At 42.1% G+C, this 26,142-nt stretch overlaps 1 protein-coding gene across 2 annotated transcripts in view; it reads left to right on the plus strand.

Annotated features, from left to right (window-relative positions):
* il11ra (interleukin 11 receptor, alpha) overlaps nucleotides 1–26,142 on the plus strand; it is a 113,384-nt gene that overhangs the window by 37,367 nt on the left and 49,875 nt on the right. For both annotated transcript variants that reach the window (XM_041188104.1, XM_041188113.1), the window contains exons 4-5: nucleotides 14,292–14,458; nucleotides 20,808–20,922. In XM_041188104.1, the coding sequence (XP_041044038.1) occupies nucleotides 14,292–14,458; nucleotides 20,808–20,922 (282 nt within the window). The remainder of the gene's footprint in view (nucleotides 1–14,291; nucleotides 14,459–20,807; nucleotides 20,923–26,142) is intronic.

A 26,142-nucleotide genomic window follows, 5' to 3' on the forward strand; every position in this document is an offset into this window, starting at 1 on the left:
TTCTTGAGCATGACTGCTGCAGGGAAGACATGGCCCTGAAAGGCAAAAAGGCTGCAGCCCCCAGGTTCATTGTCACCTCACTGGAGCGCCTTTTGGATGCTGTGGAGTCCTGCCGGGATGTCCTGTACCTCCCACTGGTCGCAGTATGGGCAGCAACATCACTAATCTGGCTTGGGAGGCGATGGCAGTGGTGGTCAGTGCCAACCCCCTGCAAAAGGGGACAGCCAGCCAGTGCCACAAGAGGATGAATGATGATCTCAGTTCCTCTGGTTCAAGGGACATCACCATTCACTCTCTCACATTCACCGTCATTGCCCTCATCCTGTCCATGGGACCACTCACCATCCACACAGGTCAGGCATACTTATCACCTGGCCTGGCAGATGTCCTGCTTACATTTTCTCCATCTCTATTCATGCAGGGCAAGCTAGTACACAACGGAGAGGCTGTAGACCATGGAGGAACGCCTGAAATCAAGGTCCTCATGGACTTTGATAACACAGCCATCCAGTTGGCGACGCTCTGAACCAGTCCTGTGCTGACAGTGAAGTCGATGGTGCTTTACCAGGTGAGGCTCCAGCAGTGCAACATACATCAGACAACATGCTGTGAATGATGTGTCCTGTTTCACAGGCCACTGCCATGCACTAATTATCTCTCCTTGCTTCCACAGGCACATCTGGGGAAACAGCTGACACAGGGCCTCCAATCAAGCCCCGAAGAAACCTCTGAAGAGAACTCTGAAGACATCCTCTTGAAGTTCTGTCACAGCACTCACCACACCCCTCACTACTGCAGAGAGAAACACCTCGGTGGGACCTAGCTTTAGAGTAGCCTTGGGATCACAATCTGGTGAACACATCACACTGTCTATTCCACAGCAGGCGGTGGAGGGACTTCCTGGTGTCTGGCACTCAGAGGACTGCTGGAGGCCCGAAATTTGCTGAGTGCGAGTCAGATGACGAGCCTCTGGACTCAGTCATGTCACAGCTGCTTGAGCTTCAAAGGCAAGCTTGGGAACATGAGGAAGGGGTGTCCACTGCACTCCTCAGATTGCAAGGCACGATGGAGGTCCATCCGTCTTCATTCTGAGGTGATAGCGCCGGCATGCCAATGCACCGAGGTCAACGCTGGTAGGATGGCAGCCACCATGGAGACCTTGGTCCAGAATGTTGCTCCCGCACTACTATGCGGGCTCAACCCCATTGCTGATACACACTGTTGGAGGCCAACTATGGTATGTGAGAGAGATGCTGGGCAGCTCGATCTCACTTCAGCTACCCCTTCTCCTCAAGGAGTCAGCATCCTTGGGCATCCATAGGAAGGAGGATCAGCAGGTGCACACTCTGGGGTCATCCATCTAAGTGACTCAGAGAATGTCCAGCCCATCCGAATCCTCCCTTCCTGTGACCTCAGCAGCTCCGGCTCTACAGGCCAAGGAGGGACCCCAAAAGCAGGCCGGGGCCCTCCAAGTCTCAGCCCTCCAGAGGATGCCTGCCAAGGTCATCAAAGGCAGGCTGCCTCCATCTCTGCTGTGGATGTCAGGGGAGCACCAAGACGTAGTGGCAGGTTTAGGAAAGTTAAGAATTAGTTGCACAGCCTGGGTACAGAACTTAATAGTGAACAGTATGTACAAGAGATTGTCAGTAAACTCCCAAGAATGCCTCCTTGCCTTTGGCTCCTTGTTCTGATGGGCAGTGTTCTTGTCATTCAGATGTGAAACCTTTCTGCACAAGATAAAGGCAGGTGTTTCTATCCAGGGCCTCTTCCCTGTGCCCTGTGCAGTCTTCAGACCAAAGTGATGATCTGGTTTCACACTCCCTGGAAACGCTATTGATGCCTGCACCTTAGTGGTGCTTCTCATTGCTGCCAGAATGTAGTGGGTGGGTGCCACTGGATTCTCTCATTCTCTGTGTGCTCTCTTTAAGGTGGGGCTGGCCCCCATCACACCAGCATCTGTAACCACCAGAGATGGCCAGAGATTAGTGTTCTGCATAGCTGCCCAAAACCCCACCACCTCTGCCCCACTGCACCCAACCGACTGGTGGTAGTTTTGCTCATTGGATTGCAGGCTGTGCTCTCAGCTCGGGCACAGGCACTCTCCTAACCTGCAGTGCAAGGCTGCACTGTTGGCTTGAACCATGGGAGGCTGACATTGCAAGGGGCTGAGAGTGCCTCCAGCCGTAACTGGTCCATGGCCAGCTTTAGTGAGGAGATTGTACAACGTGTGCAGTCATCAAACTGTTGTGCCGTCCACTAAAATGCTCATGACTTTGCATTCTGTGCCAGGGGGAGGGAGGGACCGGGTGGGGCGGGGGGAGTGGAAAGCTTTGGAGCCCTTGGTAGCACTTTGCCTTGAGTTGGCAGATAAGCTAGAAGCCCAAGTCCAATCATATCAATATGCCTGAACTGTCTCAGTTGCAGAGGAATGGTCACTTTATCCAGGTTTCTCTAATGCTTGGCCACTTCCCTCGCTCACCCTACCCCCCACCACGAATGTTTGTGCAATATATTCAACAGCAGGGCAGCTCTTGCTTCCCCCACCCCCCCCCCCCCGACAAGTCTCCTCAACAGCAGGGCCGCCCTTAACCCCGACCCCCAAAAGCCCTGAAGCTTGAAGTCCAACAGACGAACCTGGTGAGCACTGCACAACGTTATGGTATACTCGTCTCTGAGTTCCCCTCAAAGCACGTGCCGCGAGGTGCACACCTTTTATTTGCTGCTGTGAAAAACATCAGCGTGCTTTCCCGCAGTTGTGGACGGATGATCCAGCACGGGGGATGGGGTGATTCCGGTGGGCAGGCCTTATAACGATTTGCTGATGTATTACAATGAAGTTCCCGCCATCCGATGGCAGGAAATGCGGCCTGCCATCAGCGGGCTGAGCGGACAATCACGAACTGGTTTCACACTGTCATGCAACCATTCGCATCATTTTGTCTGCTCACGCCATCGAACATGCCCGACACTGGCGGGCAAAGAAAAATTACCCCTGGTCTCACCAATGCCCTGTACAATTTAAGCACAACCTCCCTAACTTTGTAATCAATTCCCCCTCATAATAAATTATATTCTATTAGCTTTTCTAATTACTTGCTGTGCTTACATACTAACCTTTTGTGATTCATGCACTGGGACACCCAGATCCCTCTGAATCTCAGAATTCAGCTATCTCTCACCATTTCGATAATGAGCTTTTTTATTCTTCCTGCCAAAATGGACAGTTTCACATTTGCCCACATTATACTCCATTTGCCAGATCTTTGCCACTCATTTAACCTACCTATTTCACTTTGTAGCCTCCCTACGTCCTCTTCACAATTTAATCTCCTACCTATTTTTGGGTCATCATTAAATTTAGCCACCGTTCCTTCAGTCTCTTCATCCAAGTTATTTATATAAATTGTAAAAAGTTGAGGCCCCAGCACTGATCCCTGTGGCACACCACTCCCCAACCATAAAAAGACCCATTTATGCCAGCTGTCTGCTTCCTCTTAGTTAGCCTATCTTTTATCCATGCCAATATGTTACCCTCTACACCATGAGCTTTTATTTTCTGCAATCACCTTTGATGGGGAACTTTATCAAATGCCTCCTGGAAATCTAACAGTGGTTCCCCTTTATCCACAGCATATGTGACTCCTTCAAAAAACTCCAATAAATTGGTTGAGCATGATTTTCCTTTCACAAAACCCTGTTGACTCTGCTTGATTGCCTTGAATTTTTCTAAGTGCCCTGCCATAATACCTTTAATAATAGCTTCTAATGTTTTCCCTATGACAGATGTTAGGTTAATCAGCCTAAAGTTGCCTGCTCTCTGTTCCCCTCCCATTTTGAATAAAGGAGTTATATTTACTATTTTCCAATCTAATGGAACCTTTCCCAAATCTAGGGAATTTTGGAAAATTGAAACTAATGCATCAACTATCTCACTAGCTATTTTTTTTCAAGACCTTAGGGTGAAGTCCATCTGGAATTGGGGATTTGTCAGCCTGCAGCACTAACAATTTGCTCAATACCACTTCCTTGGTGACTGTAGTTTTCCCAAGTTCCTCCCTCCCTTCCATTTCCTGATTTACAGCTATTTCTTGGATGTTACTTGTGTCCTGTATAGTGAAGACTGAAGCAAAATACTTGTTTGATTCGCCTCCCATCTCCCAACTTTCCAATACCAATTCCCCTGATGCTCACTCTATAGGACCAACGCTCACTTTGTTAACTCTTTCCCTATTTAAATATCAATAGAAACTCTTACTATCCTTTGTATTACTATAGAGGAGCCTTGGTGAGTTGCTACAGTGCATCTTGTAGATGACACACACTGGTATTGCCACTGTGTCTGTGTTGGATGGAGTGAATGTTTAAGGTGATGGATAGGTTACTGATCAAGTAGGCTGCTTTGACCTAGGTTGTGTCGAGCTTCTTGTGTTGGAACAGCACTCATCCAGACAAGTGGAAAGTTTTATTTATTCTTTCATGGGATGTGGGCATCGCTGACAAGGCCTGTATTTGTTGCCTATCCCTAATAGCCTTGAACTGAGTGGCTTGCCACCTCATTTCAGAGGGCAGTTAATAGTCAGCCACATTGCTGTGGATCTGGAGTCACATGTAGGCCAGACCAAGTAAGGACAGCAGATTTCCTTCCCTGAATGACATTAATGAACCAGATGGGTCTTTATGACAATCGACAATGGCTGCAAGGTCACCATTCCCAAAACTAGCATTTAATTCCAGATTTATTGAGTTTAAATTCCACCAGCAGCCCTGGTGGGATTGAACACATGTGCCCAAGACATTAGCTTAGGCCTCTGAATTACTAGTCTAGTGACATCACCATTATGTCCTGTCTCCCCATATTCCATCAACACCTGACTTGTGCCTACTAGATGGTGGACAAGCTTTGGGGAGTCAGCAGATGGGTTACTCCGTGCAGAATACCAAGCCTCTGACCTCCTCGCAGTATTTATATGGCTGATCCAGTTCAGTTTCTGGCCAATTGTCACTGCAAAGATGCTGATGGGGGATTCAGCGATGGTAATGCCATGGAATGTCAAGGGAAGATGGTTAGATTCCTTCTTGTTGGAGATGGTCATTGGCTGCCACATGTGGGGTGATGTTCATTGGCATACATGTGGATGCCAACCCTATATCTGCAGATGAAATGGCTGATGTACAGCAGGTAGTTAAGGAACAGGAAGGACCAATGATAAAATCTTTGAAGAGGGCTCCAACAGTAGTGGTGAGTGGGTTGGAAGAGAAGCTGTGCTTTGGCTGTGTTCGGATAGATAAAAAGTGGAACCATGTGAGGATGTTTGCATGGAAGACCGGCATTGGAGAAGTTAGTTGTGATCAGTCACATCAAGCATTGCAGGGAGTTGAGGACAAAGAGGAATACAGCATAATGGCCATGTTCACAGGCACAGGTGAAGTCATTTGTAACCTTGGTTAGGGTATTATGATGCTGTGAGACAACAGAAGAGATGTAGGAAAGATTCAAATAGGGAGTTAAAAGAGAAGTGGGAATGGCTAGAAGGTGATGACATTTCCAATAATTTTGGAGGAGTAGTAATTGAGGACAGAAGGATTGAGTATGTTTTTATTAAAGAGACGAGAACGGGAATAAAGTGAAAGATAGAAGTATGAAGTCAGTATTTTAACCTCATCCCAAGGCTGATCTATACCTCTTGAGATTTCTACTGTGTAAATGTTTGTTTTTAAAGGTAGTCATAGTCATGCAATAATCAGTAAAGTGCTGGCACTGAAACCTCTTTGAATAAGTTTTCCCTGAATTAACTTTTCACTGCAACAGAACAAGTTCAAATGAGGATAGGGAATTTTACATCAATACTGCATTGTCAATTCTACGTTTCTTGCTGCTTTATTAATCTTGTGGTTGAGATAAATGATATACAAACTGACAATCTATGGTTTGTAGAACTCAATTTCCATGGGAAGGTGTAATTAATTAGGGTATGACATTGTAAATGTGATCACTGTAATGTAGTAGTTGAGCAATTCAAATGCAGATACGCAATAAAATCTGTGGTAGAACAGAAGTCAGGGAAAAGTAGGGAATCAGCAAACTTTTCTAGACGCTGTTCACAAAAGGTTCTTTATTTACAGATTAACTGACTTCCAAACTTCTACTTTGTAACTGCAAAGTTGTACAGCTATCTATTAAGTACATGCACAATGTTAGTATTTATTTTGGATATGTTTAAAAGGCAAGAAAATTGATCTTTTCAATTAGATTCACATTTTAAAGCTTTAAAGCTGTTAACATTACATCACACGAGTGATTACGCTTCAAAATATTTCATTGGTTTCCTTCAACTAAATATAGGACAGTTTGGAGCTGTTGTTTTCAGTCCTTGCCACAAACTCCATTCCTTTACTACCTTCTGCATCCCGCTCCCAGGCGTTTGTGTGAGGCTGAATCAGATCCTGCATAGCCTTTGGGCTGAATTTTCAAAGGTTGTATATGGTGGGTTTGGGGATTGGCAGCACGGAAACTGCCCACTGAGTCACCGTGCTGGTTTCCCAATGCAAGACTGGCATGCTGAATTTTCAATTGAGGAGCAGGAATAGGCCATTCAGTCCCTCAAGCCTGCTCCACATTTGATAAGTTCATGGCTGATCTGATTCTGGCCTCAATTCCTTTCCTGTCTGCCCCCATGACCTTTGACTCCTTTGTCAATCAACGATCTATCTAATTCAGCCTTGAATGTATTCGATGACCCTGCCTCCTCTGCTCTCTGGAGTAAAGTATTCCAAAGATTAACAACCTTCAGAGAAGAAATTCCTCATCATCTCTGTATTAAATCAGAGACCTCTAATTTTTAAATGGTGTCCCCTAGTCCGAGACTCCCATTCAGGGGGAAACTTCCTCTCAGCATCCAACTTGTCAAGTCCTCTCAAGATCTTATGTTTCAGTAAGATCACCTTTCATTCTTCTAAATTCCTGTTCAACCTTTCCTTGTAAGATAACCCTGAAATCAGTTGAGTGAATCTTCTGTGAACAGCCTCTACTGCAATTATATCATTTCTTAAGTAAGGAGACCAAAACTGTATACAATATCTAGATATGGTCTCACCAAGGCCCTGCACAGCTCTAGCAACACTTCCCTACTTTTGTACTTGATTGCCCTTGCAATATATACCAATGTTCTTAAACACATGCTGTACTGCATACTTATTTTTTGTGATTAGTGTGCCAGGATATCCAGATCCCTCTACTGTAGAGTTCTGTCGTCTTTCGCTATTTAAATCATATACTTTTTTCTATTCCTCCAGCCAAAGTGGACAAGTTCACATTATCCCACGTTAAACCTCATCTACCAAATTTTTGTCCACTCACTTAACCTATCCAAATCCCTTGTAGGCTCTTTACATCTTCCTGACAACTTACTTTCCTACCTATCTTGGTGTCATCAACAAATTTAACTACCATACATTTGGTCCCTTCATCCAAATCGTTGTTATAGATTATAAATAGTTGAGGCCCCATGCATTGATCCCTGTGGCACTCCGCTAGTTACAGCTTGCCTCCCTGTAAGTGACCTATTTATACCCACTTTGTCTATTATTAGCAAACCAATCCTCTTTTCATGTATACATGTTACCCCTATACCATGAGCTGTTATTTTGTGTAGGAAACTTTGGTGTGGCACCTTTACCAAATACCTTTTGGAAATCCAAGTACACCAAAACCACAGGTTCCCTTTAACCACCATGCTTGTTACTTCCACAGAGAGCTCTAGTAAATGAGTTAAACATGATTTCCATTTCACAAAGCCATATTAAACCATAGGTTAAAAGGTAGGGCAGAAGAGAAGCAGTGGCAGACACTTGAGATATTTCATTATTCTCACAGATATATTCCATTGGGGAAGAAAGTCTCTGAGAAAGATGTGCCATTAGTGGCTGAGTAAGGAAGTTAAGGATTGTATCAAATTGAAAGAAAAAGCCTGCAATACTGTGAAGTTTAGTGGTAAGTCAGAAGAACAGACAGATTTTAGAAATCAGCAAAGAATTACTAAAATATAAAAAGGAGGGAGAAGTTAGGATTTGAGAGAAAGCTAGCTATAAATGTAAAAACAGTAAGAGTTTCTACAGATATTTAAAAAGGAAAAGAGTAAGTAAGTGTTGGTCCCTTGACACATGAGACTGAGGAATTAATAATGGGAAGCAAGGAAATGGTGGAAGTATTGAACTGGTATTTTCTGTCTGTCTTCACAAAAGAAGAAGACACAAAATATGCTGAGCATACTTGAAAATTAAGAGGTAAAAGGGAGGGTGGAATTTGAAGCAATCACAGTTACTCAGGAAAAGGTACAAGTAAAACCATTAGAACTAAAACTGACAAATCTCCTGGACTTGGCCTGCTTGCTAAGGTCTTAAAAGAACTGGCTGCACAGATAATAGATAGTAGACGAATAGTCGTTTGGTACTACAGAACTTGAGTATTGCTGAAAAGAGGCCTAATTGGTCAAGCTGCCTGGTTTGAATTTCAAACAGTGCTCGTCAGTCACCATCAGTGGTGCATTCTCCTTGGCAATGCCACTTGCCAAACAATCAGCACTCTCTTCACATACAGTATAAATTGGTATATATTGGTATTCCTGCGAGTGTCCTGATGAGTGCAAGACGAAAAGCTTAGATATGTCTCTTTTTTTCAGCAATACTCAAGATAGTCGATGCATTGGTTGTGATGTTCCAAAATTCCCCAGATTCTAGAAAGGTCCTAGCGGATTGGAAAATCACAAATGTGACACCTCTATTCAATGAAGGAGGGAGACAGAAAGCTGAAAACTATAGACCAGTTAGCCTAACATCTATCATAGAGAAATTCTTGAATCCATTATTAAAGAGATTAGTTAGAAAATCATCAGGCAGAATCAACATGGCTTTATGAAAGGAACATCATGTTTATTAGAGTTATTTGCAGAAGTAACAAACATGGGATAAGGGGGGGCCTGTGGTTGTGGTGTACTTGGAATTCCAAGAGGCATTTGATAAGGTGCCACATCAAAGGTTACTACACAAAATAAGAGCTCATGGTGTAGGCAATAACATATTAACATGGATAGAGGATTGGTTAGCTAACAGGTAGCAGAGAGTAGGCATAAATGGCTGATCTTTGAGTTGACAAGCTGTAACCAGTGGAATGGAGGGATCAATGTTGGGGCCTGAACTATTTAAAATTTATATCAGTGACTTGGATTAAAGCACTGAATATATGGTAGTTAAATTTGCTGATGACACAAAGGTAGGTAGGAAAGTAAGTTGTCGCAATGGCATAGAGCCTACAAAAAAATTCAGGTTGAGTGGACAAAAATTTGGCAGATGGAGTATAATGTGGGAAAAATGTGAACTTTGGCCAGAAGAATATAAAAGCAGTATATTTAAAGGAGTGAGACCGCAGAACTTTGAGGTATAGAGGGATCTTGGTGTCTGGTACATGAATCAGAAAAAGTTAGTATGCAGGTACAGCAAATGATTAGGAAGGCAAATGGAATATTGGCATTTATTTCAAGGGGAATTGTGTAGAAAAGTAGGGAAGTGCTGCTAGAGCTGTACAGAGCCTTAGTGAGACAGCATCTGGAGTACTGTGTGCAGTTTTAGTCTCCTTAGTTAAGAAAGGATATAATTGCATTAGAAACTATTCAAAGAGGGTTAACTCTACTGATTCCTTGGATGAAGGGGTTTTTTTATGAAGAAAGGTTGAGCAGATTGGGTCTATCCTCTTTAGAACCATAGAACACTGCAGCACAGATAACAGGCCATTCGGCCCTTCTAGTCTGTGCCGAAATATTATTCCGCTAGTCCCATTGACCTGCACCTAGTCCATAACCCTCCAGAACTCTCCCATCCATGTATCTAATTTATTCTTAAAACTTAAGAGTGAGCCCACATTTACCACGTTAGATGGTAGCTCGTTCCACACTCTCTACTCTCTGAGTGAAGAAGTTCCCCCTAATGTTCCCCCTAAACCTTTCCCCTTTCACCCTAAAGCCATGTCCTCTCATGTTTATTTCTCCTAATCTAAGTGGAAAGAGCCTACTCGCATTTACTCTGTCTATACCCCTCATAATTTTGTAAATTTCTATCATATCTCCCCTCATTCTTCTACGCTCCAAGGAATAAAGTCCTAACCTGTTTAATCTATCCCTGTAACTCAACTCCTTAAGGCCCAGCAACATCCTAGTAAATCTTCTCTGCACTCTCTCAATCTTACTGATATCCTTCCTGTAGTTAGGTGACCAGAACTGCACACAGTACTCCAAAGTTGGCCTCACCAATGTCTTATACAACCTCACCATAACATTCCAACTCCTATACTCAATACTCTGATTTATGAAGGCCAGTATGCCAAAAGCTTTCTTTACAATCTTGTCTACCTGTGACGCCACTTTCAGGGAACTATGTATCTGAACTCCCAGATCCCTTTGTTCCTCCCCACTCCTCAGTGCCCTACCATTTACTGTGTATGTCCTACCTTGGTTTGACTTTTCAAAATGTAACACCTCACACTTTTCCGCATTAAATTCCATCTGCCATTTTCTGACCCATTTTTCCAGTTGGTCCAGATCTCTGTGCAAGCTTTGAAAGCCTTCCTCGCTGTCCACAATGCCTCCAATCTTAGTGTCATCAGCAAACTTGCTGATCCAGTTCACCACATTATCATCCAAATTATTGATATAGACAACAAACAACAATGGTCCCAGCACAGATTCTGAGGCACACTACTAGTCACAGACCTCCAGTCTGAGAAGCAATCATCTACTACCACTCTCTGACTTCTCCCATACAGCCAATTTCAAATCCAGTTTACAACCATCCATGGATACCAAGTATCTGAACCTTTTGAACTAACCTCCCATGTGGGATCTTGTCAAAGGCCTTACTAAAATCCGTGTAGACAACATCCACAGCCTTTCCTTCATCTACTTTCTTGGTAACCTCCTCGAAAAACTCTACAAGGTTCGTTAAACATGACCCACCACGCACAAAGCCCTGCTGACCATCCTTAATCAGCCCTTGGCTGTCCAAATAATTATATATCCGATCTCTCAGAACACCTTCCAACAATTTACCTACTGCTGACGTCAGGCTCACTGGCCTGTAATTACCTGGTTTACTTATGGAGCCTTTTTTAAACAATGGAACAACATGAGCTACCCTCCAATCCTCTGGCACCTCACCCGTGGCTAAGGACATTTTAAATATTTCTGCCAGGGCCCCTGCAATTTCTACACTAGTCTCCCTCAAGGTCCGAGGGAATATGATGTCATTAATCTACCTTTATTCGCTGTAAGGCAGCAAGCACCTCCTCCTCTTTAATCTCTATATGTTCCATGAAACTACTGCTTGTTTCCCTTCCTTCCTTATACACTATGCCAGTTTCCTGAGTAAATACTGATGCAAAAAAACTATTTAAGATCTCCCCCATCTCGTGAGGCTCCACACATAGACGACCACTCTGATCTTCAAGGGGACCAATTGTGTCCCTTACTATCCTTTTACTCTTAATATACTTCTGGTTCAGGTTTACCTTCACATTATCTGCCAAAGCAACCTCGTCTTCTTTTTGCCTTCCTGATTTCCTTTTTTAGTATTTTCTATACTCTACAAGTACCTCATTTGCTCCTTGTTGCCTATACCTGCTATACACCTCTCTCTTCTTAACCAGATCGCCAATATCCCTTGAAAACCAAGGTTCCCTATGCCTGTTAACTTTGCCTTTAATCCTGACAGGAAAATGCAAACTCTGCACTCTCAAAATTTCGCCTTTGAATGCCTTCCACTTACTGAACACATCTTTGCCAGAAAACAACTTATGCCAATTCCTAGATCCTTTCTCTTTTCCACTTCCTCATTTCATTAGAGTTTAGAAGAATGAGAAATGATGTTGAAACATGTAACATCCTGAGGAGACTTGTCAGGGTGGATACTGAAAGGGTATTACTCCTCGTGGGAGAGTCTAGAAATAGGGGAAACAATTTAAAAATTAGGGGTCTTCCATTTAAGACTGAGGATAGGGAATTTTCTTCTCTCAGGAGTTCTCTTCCCAAGGATAAGTGGAGGCTCAGTCATTGAATATATTCAAGGCTGAGTTGGATAGAATTTTGCTCGACAAGGGAAAGGTTGAGGGGCTGGGACGGTGCAGTGCGGTGCAGATAGGAAAGTGGAGCTGAGGCCATAATCAGATTAGCCATGATCTTATCGAATAGCAGAGTAAGCTTGAGGAGCTAAATGGTTGACTCCTGCTCTTAGTCTTATATAGTGATAAAGGATCAGGAGGCATCAATACTCAGCACACTGATCTATCGTTAGATATAAATTTAAATCCTGTCTATGCTACCACCTGGAGGTTCCCCTCAAAGTAACTCACCCCATCCTGACTTGGAAATATGACACCATTCCTTCACTGTCGCTGGGTCAAAGTCCTGCATTCCCTTCCTAACAGCACTGTGGGTGTATCTACACCACACGGACTGCAGTGATTCATGAAGACAGCTCACCACTACCTTCTCAAGGGTAACAAGGGATGGGCAATAAATGCTGGCCCAGCCAGGGAAGCCCACATTCAGTGAATGAATAAATAAATGCTGGCTGGCAGGCAGGATAAAGGTTCCATTTCCTTGCTGCATGTAAGGTGCCCTACATAAAAGCATGGACTTATTAAGGGCAGGCTGCACTTGACTAATTGAACAGAATTTATTTCGGGGATTCAAGTGTTTAGGTAAAAGTGAATGAAATGAATATTTATGGTTTGATTTTTGTTTAGAAGTTAATAAAGGTGCAACCTGAGACTTTGAGAATTAGGGCACATAGCATTAGAGGGAATGAAGCTGCTTGGATGGATCCCCAGAAAGCAGTGTTGGATTAAACAGATATAAAACAGATATATTTTTGGATTGGCAGGATGTGTTTATGCTGTAACAAAACAAACTGTGCCGGGATCTCTCCTGTTTTCCATTTATTGACATATTTTCAACATGGCCACAAGAGAAATGGTGCTAAAGGTTGCCTAAACCAAATTAGGGAGAATGACAAACTCTGAGGGAGATTTCAGGGAGAGTGATGAATGAAGTGCGAAGAGGGATGGTGTTTGTGGTTCATGTAGAGAAATATAAATAGTAGATTTTGGGAAAGCTAAGTCTCTTGGTGTAAAAGCAGAGGGATCTAGAACTGCAGATGGAAAATACCACAAAAAGACAATGGGATCTTGGGTTTCGTACATCACATCAAATGCAAAAGCAAGGAAGCAATGTTGAGTTTGTTTACATGTTGGTTGGGTCACAGTTGGGATATTGCATGTAGCTTTAGGCATTTCATTAAAGAGACACTATCAAAACCATGCAAATTGTTTTGTGAAAATTCATTTGAATTATTTCAGGAAGAAGATATTAAAGTAATGTAATAAGGGATGGAAATATTGGATTTTTTTCAGAGGATTATGGAGAAATAATAGAGATTTTTAACATTAAGAAAGGTTTACAAGTCATGTAAGTTCATTTGTAATAGTTGATAAATTCGTACTATGCAGAAATGTACTCCAGGTTATTGTTAGAATGAAGAAGGAAACTAGAAATGTTGTTTTTTCTCATTCAGGACTATTGTGTTTGTTTAAGAGTGCTACTAATTCTTTGAAATCGATACCATTGCTCTCTATTTCTGGTTACGTGGTGGTGTACTGAGCCCTGTGGGATTACAAATAATATTTTTTTCCTCTGATTTTGATTTGATTGCATTTCTCTTTAGCTTTCACTAGAAATTCAGATGGACATTAGATTTAGTATAACGGTGACATCAGGCCTTTAGGATCTTGGTCACAAGTAGTAAGGTGGAAGAATAAGCTTTTCATCCCTTTACCTGTAAAGGCGAAGGAACAGTAAAGTGAGTGAAAATATATAGATGATTTCAAGAATCCACAGAAATCTAGACAAACCCAGAAAAAGATTTTTCAAGAAATTTAAGTAGAATGATAGTTAATCCCTATTATCATGAAAGCAAACTTTCTGGGAATTGCCAGGAGAACAAGATTGACTGTTTCGGTACAAGTTAGTATGCAATAACTCTTCTGGAAGTTTATGAAAGGGGCGGAGTATTTACAGTAGTCTTGCATAAAGAGGCAAATGTATAGAAATGAAACCGTGAAATGAAATCACTTTAAAGTGAACTATCGGGACCCCTAAATCCCTGATATGTGAAGATTTATTAATTGTTTTCTTGAGGTTTCAATGCGTACACTAAAATATTCTTATAACATGTAACTTTATCAACAGGATTATTCAGTGGAAGGTTAATGGGACCCTTGTGGCCTTAGCTAATGATACAAAAGTACAACATGGAAATCTTATGTTGTTGGTGGCAGACTTGCCCGTGGAAGGAAATTATAGTTGCTACGACAAGACTGGAAGATTGTTGCACTGGATTCAATTAAAACTTGGATGTAAGTCAAATTTATAATTTGGTAGGTATCTGTCATGACTGATAGTACTTTTAAGAAAATATTGCCGTGGATTCTGTGATTCAATTCAGAAAATCTATGGTGTAGGCAATTTTTAGCTTTAGATAGCAACCTTTTGAGCCTTTCTTGGGAATTATAGTTGAAACTATTTAAACAGTATTAAGATGTTGCATTAAAACTTGTGCATGAAAGTATTGAATTTCCTTTTGAAAATTTATTTTCTGTCTACAGATCTGAAACTTAAAGTTCAGTCTAGTTACATAGACAGCCAAATAATTAATTGGTGATTTTTTTTTAATTTGAGGTGTACTGAGTTTTTAATTATGTATATCCAAGGTATCTACACATGAATGGGGCAGCAAAATTCATAAATAATTTAGATTATGCTGGAACTATTTTGGTTTTTTTCCTTCATTGGGACAAATGTTATGACACAGCAGTTGGTAAAGGCTGAGTAGTTTAAATCCCATGGGGAAACTTGAACAACTGTCATAACCTATATTTTCAATTGATATGTTTGAGATGCAGCTCTGCATTCGGGAATAAAACCACCAAGCCTCAAGAGGTTTTTTTTTTTATATAAAATTAAATTAAACATTTGTTAATTTAACAACAAATTTAAACACCTACACATACACATGTCTACAAATTACTACCATATAATAACCTTTAAACAAATCCCCAAAATAATCACTCCCAGGTAAATCTTGGGGGAGACAGCAAAAATTCATCCCTAGGAAAAAGAAGTATATTAAAGGGAGGACAAGGCAACCATGCTGACAAGGGAAATCAGGGACAGCATAAAAGCTAAAGAGAAAGCATACAATGTGGCGAAGAGCATTGGGAAACCAGGGGATTGGGAAGCCTGCAAAGGCCAACAGAGGACAACTAAAAAAGAAATAAGGAGGGAGAAGATTAAATATGAGGGTAAACTAGCCAGTAATATAAAAGAAGATTGCATGAGTTTTTTTTGATATATAAAGGGTAAGAGAGAAGCAAAAGTGGACATTGGGCCACTGGAAAATGACGCTGGAGAAGTAGTAGTGGGGAACAAAGAAAGGGCGGAGAAACTGAATAGGTACTTTGCGTCATTCTTCACAGTGACATCCCCAAAGTTCAAGAGAGTCAGGGGGCAGAGGTGAGTATGGTGGCCATTACCAAGGAGAAGGTGCTAGGAAAACTGAAAGGTCTGAAGGTGGATAAATCACCTGGACCAGATGGATTACACCCCAGAGTTCTGAAGAAGATAGCTGAAGAGATAGTGGAGGCATTGGTGGTGATCTTTCAGGAATCACTGGAGTCAGGGAGGGTCCCAGAGGACTGAAAAATCGCTAATGTAATCGCGCTGTTTAAGAAGGAAGTGAGGCAAACGATGGGAAATTACAGGCCGATTAGCCTGACCTCGGTCGTTGGTAAGATTTTAGAGTCCGTTATTAAGGATGAAATTTCAGAATACTTGGAAGTGCATGATAAAATAGGGCAAAGTCAGCATGGTTTCATCAAGGGGAGGTCATGCCTGACAAATCTGTTAGAATTCTTTGAGGAGGTAATGAGTAGATTAGACAAAGGAGAGCCAATGGATGTTATCTACTTGGACTTCCAGAAGGCCTTTGACAAGGTGCCACACAGGAGGCTGCTCAGTAAGATAAGAGCCCATGGTGTTAGAGGCAAGATACTAGCATGGATAGAAGATTGGCTGTCTGGAAGGAGGCAGAGAGTGGGGATAAGGGGCTCCTTCTCAGGATGGCGGCCGGTGACTAGTGGAGTTCCGCAGGGGTCAGTGTTGGGACCACAACTTTTCACTTTATACATTAATGATCTAGATGAAGGAACTGAGAGCATTCTGGCTAAGTTTGCAGATGATACAAAGATGGTTGGAGGGGCAGGTAGTATTGAGGAGGCGGGGAGGCTGCAGAAGGATTTGGACAAGTTAGGAGAACGGGCAAAGAAGTGGCAGATGGAATACAACATGGGCAAGTGTGAGGTCATGCACTTTGGTAGGAAGAATAGAGGCATAGACTATTTTCTAAATGCGGAGAGAATTCAGAAATCTGGAGTGCAAAGGGACTTGGTTGAGGCAGTAGTTAGGAAGGCAAATGCAATGTTGGCATTTATTTCAAGAGGACTAGAATATAAAAGCAGGGATGTGCTGCTGAGGCTTTATAATGCTCTGGTCAGACCACATTTAGAATATTGTGAGCAATTTTGGGCCCTGTATCTCAGGAAGGATGTGCTGGCCCTGGAAAGGGTCCAGAGGAGGTTCACAAGAATGATCCCAGGAATGAAAGGCTTAACATATGAGGAACGTTTGAGGACTCTGGGTCCATACTCAATGGAGTTTAGAAGGATGAGGGGGGATCTGATTGAAACTTACAGAATACTGAAAGACCTGGATAGAGTGGACGTGGGGAAGATGTTTCCATTAGTAGGAGAGACTAGGACCCGAGGGCACAGCCTCAGAGTAAAGGGAAAACCTTTTAGAACAGAGATGAGGAGAAACTTCTTTAACCAGAGAGTGGTGAATCTATGGAATTCATTGCCATAGAAGGCTGTGGAGGCCAGGTCATTGAGTGTATTTAAGACCGAGATAGATAGGTTCTTGATTGGTAAGGGGATCAATGGTTACGGGGAGAAGGCGGGAGAATGGGGTTGAGAAACTTATCAGCCATGATTGAATGGCGGAGCAAACTCGGGCCAAATGGCCTAATTTCTGCTCCTATGTCTTATGGTCTTATCTTCACCAAGGCAACAATAACCCATAGACCTTTCTAATTCAAAATGAGGTCACTTGCAATTTGGTTCCGTTGCAGACAGGTGTAGGTTTACAGGTTGGTTACATCTTAAACGCCTCTGACTCTCTCACACAAATTCCTTTCTGTTTATACCTAGCATCGCCTTTGAAAATAAATTTTCCATTGTATTATTAGGCTTTTAAATTTTACCTTTCAGTAAACACTTTCATTCCACCAATTTCATTAGTAAATGAAGAAAAAATAAACACATTGCTTAGCTAGGTGCAAGATTTCACACATTCTTTTGAATGGTTTATTCCACAAATGCAAATGTACTCTTTACCTTCTATCCTTACTTACTGTTTATCCAATTAACAACTCAAACTATTATACACCAATCTCCCAGAGATTAAAACAAAAAAACTGCGGATGCTGGAAATCCAAAACAAAAACAGAATTACTTGGAAAAACTCAGCAGGTCTGGCAGCATCGGCGAAGAAGAAAAGAGTTGACGTTTCAAGTCCTCATGACCCTTCGACCGAACTGTTTTTATCTCTGTGTTTAATTGACTGCCACTGCTCTTCAAGAAATGCCTACCTCCTTGAAGAAGTTCTGTTCGTCTCTGCGACAAGATTTCCGTATCTCTTGCCTTGCTCACCTTCATTGCTTTCCATTTCTCTCCTGGTGTTTGACAAGGTGTTTACTAAAACCCGCTTTCACAGCCATATCTCCTTTCTCAGTGACTGTCTCCGTCTCCGACTTACCCCACGTGGATTTCAACAGAAATTCCACCCCTCGTGTTTCGAACCCACCCAGGATTACAGGTATCTCCGGGACATAAAACGTTTCTCGGACTGCTGTTCCGGTCACATTCTGAGATCCACACTCAGTGCCACGTGCCGCCATACGAACACACTCAACCTCTCCCTCCAGCAGCACCGCCATACCCTTTTTCAAAGCTGCCCGTGCCCCCAGTTTCATTTTATTCTTCGTCTCATCCGACGCCTCAACAAGAAACTTTTTCTCTTTCTCTCAAGTGCTAAGGAACGCAAGCTGCAACAACTCATCGACTCCTCCCTGTCCCTCCGTCCCCACCCCATCTTCCAATCCCAGCCCCAGCCGTGTATTCACTATACCCCCTGACCTTCCCCTCTCCGATGCTGAACGTTCAGTGCTCAGCAAAGGACTTAGTTTCATACCCTTACGCCCTCACCTCAATGAATTTCGGGCTTGGCATGATGCTGAACTCTTCTTCCGCCGTCTTCGTCTCCGGGCTCACTTCTTTGGGCAGGAGTCCTCTGCCCGTTCAACGGATCCTTTCACCCACCTCCAATATTCTCCCTCCACCTGGACCCCTCCCTCTGGATTCTTACCTTCTCTTGATCTTTTCATTGAGAACTGTCGGCGAGACATTAGTCGTCTCAATTTCTCTGCTCTCACCCATTCTAATCTCTCTCTCTCTGAACTTACTGCACTCTTGAGTTCGGTCGAAGGGTCATGAGGACTCGAAACGTCAACTCTTTTCTTCTCCGCCGATGCTGCCAGACCTGCTGAGTTTTTCCAGGCACCCAGGGATTAGCTGTCTTTAATCCAATTAAGAGACACACTAACACACACATAGACCAAAACCCTACTACAATTCCAATTTAAAATTAATTTCCAATAACATTACAGACATTACTATCTCTATGTGACACAAAGGAACATTTTCAGACAGAATTTCGCTTATCTGGCTTGCACCTAGACTAATTATTTGAAACTGCCTACGCTCGCAATTTGATGTAATTCTAAATCATGCATGGTAGAATAAGCCAGCTTGAAATCTGTTTGTTAATTCAATATTTAATTTTTACAATTAATCATAGGTAATGTTTTCCTTTCATTGCCTTCAGTGACCAAATTTCTATTTGGAAGCACTCTATAAACATTATATTACTACTTTCCAATAGTAAAGCGGCTTTGATCTTGGCAGTTAGAATTTAAAAGCTGATTTTAGTTTAGGATTATCGTGGGAAAAACTTCAATATTATGAGTAGGGTTGGTGGTAGTGTGCGGTGGGGTCATTTGTCTAGTGTGGTTATGTTTATCAGTAATTCATGTATGTTTCTGGATGGAGACTTAGTTGCTCATCTTATGCGTATGTCTTTGTGTTTCTCCCTGTTACTTCGCACTGTTCCATCACCAGTACTTTCTGTAGCCTGAGACCTTGCGTCCAATTTCATGAACACGTCAAATATAGGTATTCCAGTACTATTAATGATGGGAGGCATTGAATGAGGTATTTATGGAATGACTTGAAATTGGCTGAGTCAGAAGTGAATGGTAGTTATACCTGGAGCTACTTGGTGGCATAAATGAGCATCTTAAGTACTGATCTGTAGTGAGATCATTATTGTTTAATTTACATATAATTGGCTCAATAGCCAAAGAAATTAAAATATCTTGACTTTGATAAAGGTGCAGATGAGGGAAAAGATGAGCAATTAGACCAAATTTAGAGGGACCTGTTGACTTGAGGAATTGCAAAGTGGCAGATCCTTAATGTGGAAAGATTCTGCATAACTTTGAACCCTAGCAAGGCTACCTACAGATGCTTGACACATTTATGGTTCTCCTGTAAACTTCAACATTTTACAAGTTCTGTCTCATGCTAATTTCCATTATCTTTTCATAACCCCAAGAACAGCAAAGTAATTTCAAGCCATCTGCTTTCAGTTCAGGATTTTGAATTAAGGAAATTAGGTCTCAGCAGTCTTCTTGCACCACTAATCTCTTCTAACTCAAATCATAGTTATTAAACACGACGAAACATACAACTTTAGTGGTTGCAAGTATTCATACATGTATCAATCTAAGTCATGTGTTGGCATCCAGAAGAGCATATTCATGCTCTGTAATATGTCTGCTGCAGGGTATCAGGACATATCACTCAAAGACTCCTCACATGGTGGACTATTTAGTAGTGTTGTGGAGAACTGGTACTTTTCCCACAGAAACATCACTGGCTATCTTTGCAATCCTTCATGTGTTTGATTACAAAATAGCAGGAACAGAGTCTTAACCTAAATAAGAATGCAAGAAATGGCTGCAGGAGTAGACCATACAGCCCATTGAGCCTGCTCCGCCATTAGGTGTGATCATGGTTGATCTTTGGTCTCAACTCCACTTTCCAGCCCACTCCCTTGATTCCCTGAGAGGCTGAAAATCTATCTCAGCCTTAAATATATTCAACATTGGAGCATCCACTGCCTTCTGGGGTAGAGAATTCTAAAGATTCACAACCCTTGAGTGCAACAATTTCTCATCTCAGTCATAATTGACCGGCCCCTTATTCTGAAACTGTGCCCGATGTCCCAGATTCCTCAACCAGGTGAAACAAACTCACTCTATCCTATCAAGACTCTTAGCATCTTAATTAAATGCTTTTTGAGCTATGTTCTGTCAAGTATTTCAAACCTGTTGTACAATAGGATTTATACTCTCAGTCAACAGGTTTTTTGTTCTCTGTAATTTTCAGATTTGTACTTATTAAATCTTAGACCATCACATGTTGAATTCTTAGAAAATGGAGAGTTAACTATTTTCTGTTTCGTTAATAGATCCTCCAAGTAAGCCATTGGTGCACTGCATGGCATCAAATTTTTATAGAATTTCCTGCTCATGGGAGAAGAATCAAGAGGCAGCCTTTCCCACCAGTTACATTGCGACCTATAGGTAAGGTGTCTTCAGACACTTACATGTAGCGTATGTGTGAAATGGTTAACTCCTATTTAAATCACTGCTGGGTAACGTTTCTGGAATCCCTACCTCATCGTGTCAGAATCATCAGTTCAGGGAGAAGACCCATCATCACTTTTTCAGGGTAAGTAGAAAGAGCAATAAAAGGAAGCTTTGGTTATAGTACCACTTACTAAGAAGAAGGCAAAACAAAGAAAGAAACAAGACTGGGAGAGAAATTGGTCCATGTCTTACCAGATTTCTGGGAGAAAATAAGAGTTTGGGGAATCAATTTCTGGGCGTGATCTTCTCCAGATGTGTGCAGCTGCTAAGTTGCCTCTTTTAAGATTTTCCGGCAAGCTGGCCCCACATCATAATAGTGGACTCGTGAGTTGTATCTTGATTGACTTAGATGAGGCACAAAGTCTACTTTCCAGTAAGCCTTGGGCCTTCATTTCTGCTTCATGTCGATTTCCAGCACAAACTAATTTCCCAACTGGTGTGTGTTTGAAATTCATTCTAACATTGAGATTATATAAAAGAATTTCTGTGATTGGCACTAGGATTGTATTATGAATGACTAACCAAGTATTGCCAGTTAATATATTTACTCTTACTATTTGTGGATAAATGTTTGTGCAGCCTGATTCTTACAAGCAGCGAGACTGATCAGTATTAAGAAGTGTTACCCAATCCAGAGACGCAGTTGATGTCGCAAATTGCGAAAGCTGGAAAGGTTTAGTAAGTCTCTGGCTAAGTGGACTGAATACTTCTATGCTTCTGCAGATTGGTCTAATAGTCGTTTGGTAGTACAGAACTTGAGTATTGGTGAGAAAAGACATTTTGTCAAAGCTTTTCATCTTGCACTGATGACTGAGGACAATTGCAAGAATACCAATGTCAGGGGAAGCAACGGCTTTATACTGTATGAAAGAGAGTGCTGATTGGTTGGCAGTGTCCACTGATAGAGGCGTTGCCATGGACAATGCACCAGTTAATGGTGACTGACAGTTAACTGTCAAGCATTGTTTGAAATTTTAAACCAGGCAGCTTGACTCTGGTCAAGACTTTGCCCCAAGGAATGAACCAGCGAATGGCTATCACTTATTTTGTTTAGCTGAAACAAGCACAGTGTGTATACATGTTCTTTCTGTCTGCAAAGAACAGGGCCCTGTGTATTTGCTATGTTTCCAGTGTATGTAAATGCACCACACTTCGAGCCTAACTGACATTCTTAATTGGTTGTCAGCGTAATTCTTAGCACACAGGATTATTTAGCAAGTGTCCAACGGCAGAATCACACCTAATGTTGAACACTTTGTTTTGAGTTTGCAAGCATGGGCTCATTGGGTGTGGTCTGTGCCTTGTCTGTTGCGAACAGTAGAAGGGATGTGCTGTTTTATACAATCCACTATTCTTTGGGACGTACAGCCTACATACCTAGCATTGCATTGGCACTGAAATTCATATACAATATTACTCATTCGTGTGATAGGTGGGAAGTCTTTTTGGCTTAATGGCAGAATCCTGTTAGTGGTGAATATCACTCGCTTTGCTACTGTATAGTAGCAGTGTGAAGCAGCTAGCTTCACCTGTAGCTCAAGTGTTTGAGATACCTTGCCCTTCCATGGTAATCTGCAGTAAACTGGGCACTTTTCAGGGCCAAAAGTGATAGCCTTAGGTCCGTTCATGTGTTTGCGTGGTATACAGTGCGAAACGATCTGATCAGAATAGCCATTATCCTGCAGGATGTCTTTGATGTGCCCTATTTCAGCATCAAGCTTGCATGGTGAGCAATTGGCTGAGGCCTTAAATACGAGGTTGCCAATAAGACCAGTCTTATAGAACGTGGAACTGTAAGAATCCCAAAGCGCGTATTGACCAGTAAAGGTAGGCTTGCGATAGATCATGGTAGAGAATCCCTTGACAGATTTCTCAAGGAAGGGGAGTTAATTTGACTGCTCCATTTCAAATGTGAATTTGAGCGCAGGATGGAGCCCATTAAGACACACAGGTAAATTATTACATGCTGTTACGGATTTAAATAGAGCAAACGTATCATTCACGTATCAGAAATATGCAAGTGGTAGGAAGTTAGGTGTCATTCCATCGAAGGCACATTTCTCATGGAACCCAACAAAGATGTTTGTTAGAGCTGGGCCTAGAAGTGATCCCACGACTACACCATCTATCTGGGCATACATGGTGTCATTAAACTGCGCGAGTTGCTGAGTTCATAAGATCATTGAATACTGATTTGTGCAATGGTGGCGGGTCTAGAGCACTATGATATAGTGTTGCAGCGCAAATTTCCATGGCTTCCTTAAGTGGAACATTGTTGAACAACTTAGCAATGTCAGGTGAGCACATGGACACAGCATCGCTATCGATATGCAAGTCCATCTAGTCTTCACAAACGTGAAGGAATCCTTCATCGTGCATCTGGAAAATTTGTTCAAAACTGTAACAATTTGCTCAACCATTTGGCTAATTCATGCTGTGCAGAACCAGTCATAGATAAGATGGGGCATAAAGGGACACCACTTTTGTGTGTCCTGAGCAGCCCATACGTACGCAGACACAGCGAACCACGAGGGCATACCCTGTCATAGATATCAGGCTCATCGTTCTTACACAAGTCCAGCAAGAATTTCTTTAGCTTACTTTCAAGCAAGGCTGCCTGGTCATGTTGAGCGGCAAGTCCAATGGATCTGAATTTGGACCCAACATTAAGAATGGCATGCATTTTGTTGATGTAGTCATGCTTATTAAGGAATGACTATTCCCATCCCTTTGTCAGGCTTACTGATATTTATGTCCGGCTTAGCTAACCAAACTGCACTCTTTTCTCATAATGTGGCGACCAGAACAACACACAGTACTCCGGCTGTGGCCTCACCAAGGTTCTCTACAACTCCAACATGACCTCCCTACTTTTGTAATCTATGCCTCGATTGATAAAGGCAAGTATCCCATATGCCTTTTTCACCACCCCACTAACATGCCCCTCATGTTGCTTCCCCTGACATTGGTATTCTAGCGATTGTCCTGATGGGTGCAAGATGAAAAGCTTCGACAACATGTCTTTTTTCAGCAATACTCAGATTGGTCTAAATTCTAAATAAATCATAGTGTGTATATATTTTGTGGTGTACCACAGGGATCTGTGCTGGGTCCCCTATTATTTGTCATTTATATAAACAACAGAGATAGACTATGTGGGGGGTAGGATTAGTAAGTTTGCGGATGACACAAAGATTGGCTGGGTGGTTAACAGTGAGTTTGAGTGCCTTGGGCTACAGGAAGATATAGACAGGATGGTCAAATGGGCAGGTAAGTGGCAGATGGAATTTAACCCTGAAAAGTGTGAGGTGATACACTTTGGAAGGAGTAATTTGACAAGGAAGTATTCAATGAATGGCATGACACTAGGAAGGTCTGAGGAACAAAGGGACCTTGGCGTGTGTGTCCATGGATCTCTGAAGGCAAGAGGGGCATGTTAGAGGGATGGTGAAAAAGGCATATGGGACACTTGCCTTCATCAATCGAGGCATAGTTTACAAAAGTAGGGAGGTCATGTTGGAGTTGTATAGAACCTTGGTGAGGCCACAGCTGGAGTACTGTGTGCAGTTCCGGTCGCCACATTATAGGAAGGATGTGATTACACTGGAGGGGGTGCAGAGGAGATTCACCAGGATGTTGCCTGGGATGAAACATTTAAGTTATGAAGAGAGGTTGGATAAACTTGGGTTGTTTTTGTTGGAGCAGAAAAGACTGAGGGACGATCTGATTGAGGTGTTCAAGATTATGAGGGGCATGGACAGGGTGGATAGGAAGCAGTCGCTCCCCTTAGTTGAAGGGTCAGTCACGAGGGGACATAAGTTCAAGTTGGGGGATGTGAGGGAAAAACTTTTTTACCCAGAGGGTGGTGACGGTCTGGAATGCGCTGCCTGGGAGGGTGGTGGAGGCAGGTTGCCTCACATCCTTTAAAAAGTACCTGGATGAGCACTTGGCATGTCATAACATTCAAGGCTATGGGCCAAGTGCAGGTAAATGGGATTAGGTAGGTCAGGTGTTTCTCACGTGTTGGTGCAGACTCGATGGGCCGAAGGGCCTCTTCTGTACTGTGATTCTGTGAAATGCAGGAATGCGAGTCACAAGATAATTAATTGGAGGAGGTTGTAAAGTGTTCCATTAGCATTGTTTCAGAATGTTTTGATAGAATTGCTGCATTCTGACTCATTCCGGTAAATTCCAGGATTTAATCTACATCTATCCATTTGAAACATTGAATGCTGTTTTTACTTTTTGGATTTTTTTTGTAATTTTTGGTCATGGATGTATCGGATGTTATTGGATAAGTGGACATTTTTCCTCTTAGACGCTTTGTTGCTCCTATCCACTACTCCCAGGTCAGATGTGCAATCTACTGCTCTCTTAATTTGGAGTCGATAAATTTTAATTGTTGAACAATTTTATTTTTTTTCCATCGATTCTTCAGTATAGTTTGGTCACAGAATTTGTGTGTTTCTTTCACTGCCCATGATCAGTATGTTTTGTATGTAAGGGATGCATATTCCTTACCCTTGTAGTGTGTATCCAAATTAAATAATTCCACCAACCAGCTTTTGAGAGTTTAAAAATAAAGGTTATTCATTCTTTCACGCTTGCCCCATTAAACACACTGTCCCACACACACTCACGCGGTCATATGCACGCATGCACAATGATTAGGTACAAATGAAGGCTACAAATTATAATTATCTCAGTCACTGATTTATGCTCCCACAAAGTAGGCCTATAATTTCTTGGATGGTTTCGATGTGTTGAAGTGAGGGACTTGCAAAGCGAAAGATTTTTATAGAGATTTCTCATAGATGAATTTCAAGAGGCTCTTTAATATGGAACATAACTTGGGAAGAAATGTTGACACTTTGACGCCAGACATAAAACCACAATTTTATCTTATTTAGACATTCAGCTGCTCCAGAAATAGTGAATGTTTAATTTGAAAATCTGTCAAGTCGCGTGGCCTAATGTTGACCAGAGAGGCATACTGCAGAATACTGAGTAACCATATTCCACTGGGGGGAACAGTGTGGTTGAAAAAGAAGAAAACCAAAGATTTGAAAAAAAAGCACTTTCCACAAGTAAATCCATAGGTAGATCAGACAAGAGAGATGAATCTAAGAAAGCTAATAAATTAAACCAATTTGC

This window comes from Carcharodon carcharias, chromosome 1 (assembly GCF_017639515.1).
Source record: "Carcharodon carcharias isolate sCarCar2 chromosome 1, sCarCar2.pri, whole genome shotgun sequence".
Lineage (NCBI taxonomy): Eukaryota > Metazoa > Chordata > Chondrichthyes > Lamniformes > Lamnidae > Carcharodon > Carcharodon carcharias.